Source organism: Nansenia antarctica (assembly GCF_963989245.1).
Source record: "Nansenia antarctica genome assembly, chromosome: 16".
Taxonomy (NCBI): Eukaryota; Metazoa; Chordata; class Actinopteri; order Argentiniformes; family Microstomatidae; genus Nansenia; species Nansenia antarctica.
Window position 1 is genome coordinate 28230006 of NC_137686.1, and position 10000 is coordinate 28240005.

Genomic DNA, 10000 nt, shown 5'->3' on the forward strand with positions numbered 1-10000 from the left:
AGAGACACAGAGAGAGAGAGAGACAGAGACAGAGAGAGAGAGACACAGAGAGAGAGAGAGAGAGAGCGAGAGAGAGAGAGATAGTGATAGTGTGGCAGACAAGATTAGGGTAGATGGAATGCATTTCCCCGTTCTATACTACGGGTGCGTTCAAAAAATACACTCTGTATAAACATGAGTATTACCTGCTTTGTTACAGGTAGGCTAGATGCGTGTTGTTGAATCATACTGGCTATTGGCATTTTCAGACGCTGTTATTTATGAACGTCAGCACGGTCAGTTCTCTCATGCTGTTCTGTGTGTGTGTGTGTGTGTGTGTTTGCATTCTCCTGTCTGTTAATCTGTCCTTCCAACTAAGTCAGTGAATAACAATTATAACACAAATCCTTGAAAGTTTGAGAATTTGAGAAAAAGAAATCAAGGTCTTCTAAGTTTTTGAAAATAGACATGGGTCATTGAAAGTGCTTGAATTCCCCCCCCCCCCCCCTCTCTCTCTCTCTCTCTCAAAAAAATAAATAATATATATATATTCAAAAATATTTTATATAAGCTCGTCAACTAGTTCTGTCTCAAACTATGCCGTGTTGGGTCCCAGAATTTGAGGGAATTGAGTCTTGAAAGTCCTTGAATTTGATGTTTCAGGAGGTGTGGGAACCCTGATAACAATCCTCTCCTTGTCTCCCTTTATAGATATATATATATATATATACACACTAGTTGGAGGAGGAGGAGGCCACATCATGGCTTCCAAACAGAACCAGGGCAGCGATGACCGCTTCCTCAAGGTCACCAAGGACCCGCGCTTCTGGGAGATGCCCGAGAACGAACACAAGATCAAGATCGACAAGCGCTTCCAGTCCATGTTCCACGACGAGCGCTTCAAGCTGAAGTACACGGTGGACAAGCGCGGCCGGCCGGTCAACCACACGACCACGGAGGACCTCAAACGCTTCTACAACCTCTCCGACTCAGAGGAAGAAGGGGGGAAGGAGAAGGAGAAGAAGAAGAAGAAGAAGAAGAAAGTTAAAGGGAAGGTGGAGGCTGAGGAGGAGGAGGAAGAAGGAGGGAAGGAAGTAGAGGAGGAAGAGGAGGTTAAGAAGCCGCAGAAGAAAGGAAAGGGTTCACAGGGCGGAGAGGGAGGACCTAAAGGAGAGCAGCCAATCAGAGGGGTCACTGTGGTCCAGGAGGGCGGGTCTAAAGAAGAGCAGCCAATCAGAGGCGTCCGAGGGGTCAGGGCGTCGGAGCAGGGTGAGTAGACTTGGTGAACTGGAAGCTCATTGGTCCTCAGGGTTAAATTTGGACAGACAGGTACTTTAATAAAATACATATGAGACTTTTGTTTTTTGAAAAATGTAAATATATTTCAGCGTTGTTGTAAATCACTGACACACATCGCTAGTCAACTAACACAGCTTGTTTTGTGAGCCTGCTAACAATGTAAAGTAGTGTTCTAGTTAACTAGGTAACAATGTAAAGTAGTGTTCTAGTTAACTAGGTAACAATGTAAAGTAGTGTTCTAGTTAACTAGGTAACAATGTAAAGTAGTGTTCTAGTTAACTAGGTAACAATGTAAAGTAGTGTTATAGTTAACTAGGTAACAATGTAAAGTAGTGTTCTAGTTAACTAGGTAGCAGTGGGGGATTCCTCACCCAATCCATTGTGTTGTTGCAGCATTTTGGTTGACTAGCGAGTAAGGCTGCCACGATTAGTCGACTAGTCACGACGACGTCGACTACCAAAATCGTCGCCGACATATTTGGTAATCGCCGTAGTCGCATGTTTTTTTTAGCTGAAATAAGCGTTTTTTTTTTTTTTTTTTTTTTTTTTTGCCTAGCACCAGGGGAGCCCCCCCTCCCAAATTTCGTTGTTTGGTACCTGTACTATATCAATGACAATAAAGACCATTCATTTCATTCGATAAGCATTCGTTTTTCTTCCCTGAAGCTGCCACTGGCTAGCGTCTCCCAGTGTCTTTGATGTACATGCGCAGTGTCGGTCATCCGGGGCACACGTGACTTCCCCGGAAAAACAAACAGAGAAATGTCTTCCTGTCCTCGTACCTCTAAAGTGTGGGAGCATTTCAACCACAACGTTGAAAAAAAGAATGTAAAATGTAAAATTTGCAAAGCTGAACTCGCTTATCATGGCAGCACGTCTATGATGCGCGAGCATCTAAAAAGGAAGCACGTTGTGGCAGATGACGAGGAAGACGATGGCTCGTCTCGGTAAGCTAGTTAGCTTGTTATTGGCTAACGATATCGTTACGTTAAAAGCCTTCTTACATTATTTTACGTTGTCATCAAAGCGATACTTATCAAATAGCTAAAAATGTTGTCTTAACGTTACAGTGCTAAGAAGGCGCGTTCTACTATGAGATGAGTGAAGCAAAGCAAAACTTTTGTACTCTGTACAAGTATTTACTTTTGTTTTTGTATTCTTTTGGTTGCCTAGTGCCTAGCCTACCTCATTTTACTCAGCAGTTTGCACCCTCTACTACTCTTTACATTACATTACATGCAAGTGATGCCAGAAATAAATCTTCATTCTTAAAAGTTCATTAAAATATCTATTTTTGAGTGAACAATCATTTTAATTGTCTTTATTTTTAGTTAGCACATGCCTACAACAACAACTAACAACTTCAAGCTAAATTTAGAAGCTGATTTAGAAGATGATAGCTAAATAAGAGCGATTGAGTAATTGTGCGATAAGCTGTAATTTATGATCCGATTAGTCGACTAATCGTTAAAATAATCGGTGACTAGTCGACTATGAAAATAATCGTTTGTGGCAGCCCTACTAGCGAGTTTGTGTTGTGATTCTCACTACTGTGTTTCAAAATAAAAGTCAGAACATCGTGATCGGTTGCCGACCTGTTCCCCCTTTCACCAGACCGTGTCCTGTGGAGTGAAGATCTGCAGTAAACGTCCGTATCTGGAACGACCACTGATGATGATGATGATGATGATGTTGTAACTGTGTGATGCTTTGACAGGTGATGAAGAGGAGGAGGAGGAGGAGGAAGAGGGGCCTGGCGTCGAGGGTGATGAAGATGACGATCTGCAACTGGAAGGCGGCATCTCAGATGGCAGTGACGACGAAGAGGGCGATGATGATGATGACGAAGAGGGCGATGATGATGATGATGATGAAGATGACGAGGGGGAGAGTGACATGGCGAGCGGGTCAGAGGTAGAGTCTGAGGATGAAGATGATGATGATGATGACGACAGCGGGCCTGATCTGGCCAGGGGGAAGGGCAACGTGGAGAGCAGCTCTGACGAAGACGATGATGAAGATGATGTGGAGGCGGCCCTCCGGCGGGAGGAAGAGGAGATCCAGCACGACTGGGGGGATCTCTGCAAGGATGCAGCGCGCACGGAGGACGTGAGTCACCCCCACTTCCTGTCTGCTTCCTGTCTGCCTCCCGTCTGCTTCCTGTCTGCTTCCTGTCTGCTTCCTGTCTGCTTCCTGTCTGCTTCCTGTCTGCCTCCTGTCTGCTTCCTGTCTGTCTCCTGTCTGCTTCCTGTCTGCTTCCTGTCTGCACCCTGTCTGCTTCCTGTCTGCTTCCTGTCTGCATCCTGTCCCTTCATGGGTTAAAATGAAATAGTCAGAAGTTTCATGTTTTATATTCCTGTTATTATTTTGGGAGTAGGGGTGGGGGGGGGGGGTATTTTTCTTGGCCACTGGAACACCCCAGGCCATGGTTCTAGACCACTGGACCACCCCAGGCCATGGTGCTAGACCACTGGACCACCCCAGGCCGTGGTGCTAGACCACTGGACCACCCCAGGCCATGGTGCTAGACCACTGGACCACCCCAGGCCATGATACGAGACCACTGGACCACCCCAGGCCATGGTGCTAGACCACTGGACCACCCCAGGCCATGGTGCTAGACCACTGGACCACCCCAGGCCATGGTGCTAGACATCTGGACCACCCCAGGCCATGGTGCTAGACCACTGGACCACCCCAGACCACAATATTTCCTTATTTTTCATTAGTTACATAGAAGGTGCTGTTTTAGAAGCATGTTAAATATGATTTACATGAAAATATTCTTTATTAGTCAACAATTGGACTATTTTATTCTGCTCTAATATAACTATAATATATACAAATTAGATAATATATTCTCCAGGGAATGTAGTGTCATTGAGTACTGAGCTCTATATATTATTATTATTATAATAATCAGCTTTTGGAATCTTGCAGTTGAAGTGGCTGACAGGTGTGTGACCTTTGACCTCCAGGTGACCCAGCGGTTGGCGGTGTGCAACATGGACTGGGACAGGATGAAAGCCAAGGACCTGCTGGCGCTCTTCAACTCCTTCAAACCTAAAGGGGGCGTGGTCCTCTCCGTCAAGGTACTCACTGATTGGTCTACAGCCTGTCAGTCCATCTGGAAGGTTCTCGAACCATATCCTAGCGGTGTATTGGTCCCTGTGATGTTCTAACCTCTGGTGCCTGTTACCAAGGTTACGTCTAGCAGGTGTTGGTTAACATGGGGATTCTCACAACGCTAGAATGATGTGTATACAGTGTGTATTCGAGACTGATACAGTGTGTGTGTGTGTGTGTGTGTGTGTGTGTGTGTGTGCGCCTGTAACTGTGTGCGTGTGTGTGTGTGTGTGTGTGTGCCTGTAACTGTGTGCGTGTGCGCCTGTGTGTTCTGTGTGTGTGTGTGTGTGTGTGTGTGTGTGTGTGTGTGTGTGTGTGTGTGTGTGTAGATCTACCCGTCAGAGTTTGGGAAGGACAGGGTCCTGCAGGAGCAGACCAAGGGGCCTCTAGAGCTGCTGGCCCTGCCTGAAGACCCCGAGAAGGACACGGAGCAGGAGAAGTACGCGCGTGTGTGTGTGTGTGTGTGTGTGTGTGTGTGTGTGTGTGTGTGTCAGGGTCGCCGCGGGGGCCTAAAAGGTCTTAAATATGAGTTGGCTTAAAAATGTGCGGAGCCCCCCTGGGGTCACATGGTAGAAAAAAAATATTTGATGTGTGAATCCGTTCCCTCGGTTTAGTAATTTGTTAGGGTGATGGTTAGGGTTAGGTCCTACGAGCCAGAACGATCGCAAGGATTAGGGTTAGGGATAGAATCCTTGCGATTGCTCTGGCTCGTAGGGCCTAACCCTAACCCTTAAATACTGCAGCTAAACACTGCAGCTAAACACTGCAGCTACATACAGTACAGGCCAACAGTTTGGACACACCTTCTCATTCAATGTGTTTCCTTTATTTTCATGACTATTTACATTGTAGATTCTCACTGAAGGCATCAAAACTATGAATGAACTCATGTGGAATGATGTACTTAACAAAAAAGTGTGAAATAACTCGAAATATGTCTTATATTTTAGATTCCTCAAAGTAGCCACCCTTTGCTTTTTTGTTGTTAATAAAATAAAATAAATTTGTTGTTAATAAAATATATAATAATAATATTAAAGATATATATATAATAACATATTATTATTAACACATATTATATTTAATATTATTATTATATATTTTATTAACAACAAAAAAGCAAAGGGTGGCTACTTTGAGGAATCTAAAATATAAGACATATTTAGAGTTATTTCACACTTTATTGTTAAGTACATCATTCCACATGTGTTCATTCATAGTTTTGATGCCTTCAGTGAGAATCTACAATGTAAATAGTCATGAAAATAAAGGAAACACATTGAATGAGAAGGTGTGTCCAAACTTTTGGCCTGTACTGTACGGCAGCTACATACTGCAGCTACATACGGCAGCTAAACACCAATCCTACAACAGCATCGATGGCATAGGTGAGCTTTTTCAAAACATGTTCAACGACAAATGTACAACGACATTTAGGAGGGGGGGGCTCCCCTGGTACTTGGAAAAAAGACTAAAAACAAGAGGGCCAAGGGTAAAATAAAAAAGGGAAAAGAGTTGGTTTACATAAATAAAGGCTATGTACACTATCCACTATACTATACTACTATACTATACAATAAAACACTGTGCTGTACTCTATGCTATGCTATAAATATCCTAACTTGTTCCTATATCTGAACCTTATGTACACAAGGGTTGTCATATTGCACATAGTACTATCTGACTGTCTATCTATCTGACTGTCTGTCTATCTGACTGTGTGTCTATCTGACTGTGTGTCTATCTGACTGTGTTTTCTCCCAGAATCCACCGGGAGAAGCTGCGTGACTACCAGTTCAAGCGTCTGAAGTATTACTACGCCGTGGTGGAGTGTGATTCGCCTGACACCGCCGCCAAGATCTACCAGGAGTGTGACGGCTTCGAATACGAGAGCAGCTGCTCCATCCTCGACCTCCGGTGAGGCTGGGGGAGGTAGAACACCAGGGGAGGCTGGGGGAGGTAGAACACCAGGGGAGGCTGGGGGAGGTAGAACACCAGGGGAGGCTGGGGGAGGTAGAACACCAGGGGAGGGTGGGGGAGGTAGAACACCAGGGGAGGCTGGGGGAGGTAGAACACCAGGGGAGGCTGGGGGAGGTAGAAATACCCCAGGTATCCCTGATGACATCACTGACCCTCCCTCTCTCTGATACGTTCATCCCTGATGACATCACTGACCCTCTCTCTCGCTGATAGGTTCATCCCTGAAGACATCACTGACCCTCCCTCTCCCTGATAGGTTCATCCCTGATGACATCACTGTCCCTCCCTCTCTCTGATAGGTTCATCCCTGATGACATCACTGACCCTCCCTCTCTCTGATAGGTTCATCCCTGATGACACGCTGTTTGAGGAGGAGCCTAAAGACGAGGCCACAGACGTGGACCTCTCGGTCTACACCCCCAAACTCTTCACCTCCACCGCCGCCGCCACCTCCAAGGTCAGGCTCGCGCTCCCATTGGTCCACACACACACACACACGACCTCTGACCCCTGACCGTGTCCAGACACGACCCCTCCAGCTCCTGCTACGCCCTAGTACCCTAGACTCACTCCTTACTCACTCCTGTGTATGGGTCCATACCCCAGGTGTGTATGGGTTCATATCCCAGGTGTGTATGGGTTCATATCCCAGGTGTGTATGGGTTCATACCCCAGGTGTGTATGGGTTCATATCCCAGGTGTGTATGGGTTCATATCCCAGGTGTGTATGGGTCCATATCCCAGTGTGTATGGGTTCATATCCCTGTGTGAACCCTCCAGGTGTGTATGGGTTCATATCCCTGTGTGAACCCCTCTAGGTGGAGTTGACGTGGGACGAGACAGACCAGGACCGCGTGACGGCCATGAGCAAGAAGTTCAACAAGGACGAGCTCCTCCAGATGGACTTCAACGCCTACCTGGCGTCCTCCAGCGAGGAGGAGGAGGAGGAGGAGGAGGGAGGGATGGAGGGACCAGAGGTGGCAGAGGAGGAGGAGGAGGAGAAGGAGAAGGAGGAGCCGATAGAAGGTGGGAGCAACATAGGAGATGGTTGGTGTGTTTAAAGCCACAATCCACAATTTAAAAAAATAAAATATATACCGGTATATATTTTTTTAAATGTGTGATTTGTACCCATTATTAAGATTTTGTTGTTTTTCAAAAACACGGTTTGTGGCTTTAGAAGCCGCCTTTCAAGATGACACTGTCTTCTTTTTAAACATACATCGTACCTATTTCCTCCCCCTCCCTCCCTCCCTCCCTCCCTCCCTCCCCCCCCCCTCCCTCCCTCACTCCCTCCCCCCCTCCCTCCCTCCCTCCCTCACTCCCTCCCCTCCAGCCAAACAGCCAGAAGAAGTGATGGAGGAGGAGGAGCCTCAGAAAGAACAGACGATGAAGAAGAAGAAGAAGGAGAAGAAGAAGAAGAAGAGCAGCAGCGAGGAGCAGCTGGCCAAGTACAGAGAGCTGCTGAAGGGCATCCAGGAGCGCGAGGGCCGCCAGCAGCAGGACCGCGCCATGGAGATGGAGATCACATGGGTGCCCGGTAGGGACAAACAGCACTGGTCCCTGACTGTCCTCGTTGTTCTCAATAGACCTGTCGCGAAGCCACACCCCCTTTGAAAACTCTGACAAACAAACAACGCTTCACTGACAGTGACCGACCGACCGACCGTGACTGAATGACATTCAATGACTTACGATGGCGGTGGGAGTTGGCAAATTTCTGATTTAAAAGTAAGTAATAGGCGTGTTTTTTTAAAGATGACAAGAATATTTAGTCTACCGCCCCGCGGTGGCGTAGCGGTCTAAGCACTAGCCACTAGTGCAAGCTGCCCACCGGGGACTGGGATCGAATCCCGGTCTCGCCAGACCCGGATATGGCCGGGGCACACAGGGAGCGGCATATTGAGCGGCTGCTCCAGAGGGCGGTATAGGACTATTTCCGGACAAGGATCCGTCGCGCAACAGCGCCCCCGGGGTGCCGGAATAACGGTGCTGGGCTCGAGGAGCCAGTCAGCTAGTCTGCCTGGCGATCTCCTCTGGGGCTGCCGGCCACGGGGTCGTGCGGCGGATCCTACGCAATAGGCAGGGGATAATTGGATGCTAGGTTGGGTTCAATTGGATACCAAATTGGGTGAAAAAGGGATAAAAATCTAAAAAATAAATAAAAAAATATTTAGTCTAGAAGCTTTTCACCATCAGATATTAGCGAGTTGTTTGTCAGAGTTTTGCTGTGATATGATTGGACAATTTCTATTTCGGGGCGTGGCTTAGCGATAGGTCCATTGCAGTACCAGTCAAATGTTTGGACACCCTTCCCCATTCAATGAAATGGCAAAGTGTCCAAACTTTTGACTGGTGGTAATAATAATAATAATAACTTTTTATTTGTATAGTTTTGTATTTTTATTTGTAAACGTGCCGGAAAATTGCCTGTTCGTCCCGCTCTTATCCAGATCAACACGCATGCGCTGTTGTTTTCCTATGGACAGCCTCGATGCGTCGTTTCTAACCAGAGCGAAACCAGCCTTTTCAAGCGGAGCATGCGTCGGTTGTTTGCTCCGGGAGCGACTTCGAATGCGCGTTCTCACAGCTCCAAACGACGCAGAGCAAAGCGAATTTTATCCTAAACTCCGTTTCCAAGTGAAGCAAATGTCCTAGTGAGAACACACCCTAATGTCCTAGTGAGAACACACCCTAATGTCCTAGTGAGAACACACCCTAATGTTCTAGTGAGAACACACCCTAATGTCCTAGTGAGAACACACCCTAATGTCCTAGTGAGAACACACCCTAATGTCCTAGTGAGAACGCACCCTAAATGCGTCTGGTGTGTCATGTGACCAGGGCTGAAGGAGCACGCGGAGCAGCTGGTGAAGAGGAAGATGGCGGTGCGCCCCACGCTGACGCCCTGGGAGGAATACCTGGAGAAGAAGAAGGAGAAGAAGAAAGAGAGGAAGACCAACAAGGGGAAACAGGTGAGCAGAGAACCCTCACACACACACACACACACACACATGGAGAGACACACACACACACACACATGGAGAGACACACACACACATGGAGAGACACACACACACACACATGGAGAGACACACACACACACACACACACACACACACACACATGGAGAGACACACACACACACACACACATGGAGAGACACACACACACACACACACACACACATGGAGAGACACACACACACATGGAGAGACACACACACACACACATGGAGAGACACACACACACACACACACACACACATGGAGAGACACACACACATACACACACACATGGAGAGACACACACACACACACACATGGAGAGACACACACACACACACGTGGAGAGACACACTCATACACACACACACACATGGAGAGACACACACTCACACACACACTCACACACACACACACACACACACTCTCTCACACACACACACACACACACATGGAGAGACACACACTCTCACACACACACACTCTGTCTGTTGAGAGTTAGAGGTGTTCTCTGTGTTCCTCAGGCGTCAGGTGACCCAGCTGACCTCAGCGATGACGAGCTTCCTGCCGACGTGGACCTGGACGACCCCTTCTTCACCCAGGAGCTGGGC

General features: G+C 47.3%; 1 protein-coding gene across 1 annotated transcript in view; it reads left to right on the top strand.

Moving 5' to 3' along the window:
* esf1 (ESF1, nucleolar pre-rRNA processing protein, homolog) overlaps window positions 1-10000 on the top strand; it is a 14772-nt gene that overhangs the window by 1398 nt on the left and 3374 nt on the right. The window contains 10 exon segments of the mRNA XM_080546239.1: window positions 691-1248; window positions 2996-3387; window positions 4257-4370; window positions 4734-4843; window positions 6169-6321; window positions 6727-6841; window positions 7203-7410; window positions 7721-7924; window positions 9229-9359; window positions 9914-10000. The exon segment at window positions 9914-10000 is cut by the window's right edge and continues 7 nt beyond it. Coding sequence (XP_080402365.1) covers window positions 741-1248; window positions 2996-3387; window positions 4257-4370; window positions 4734-4843; window positions 6169-6321; window positions 6727-6841; window positions 7203-7410; window positions 7721-7924; window positions 9229-9359; window positions 9914-10000 — 2022 coding nt within the window. The 5' untranslated portion in view covers window positions 691-740.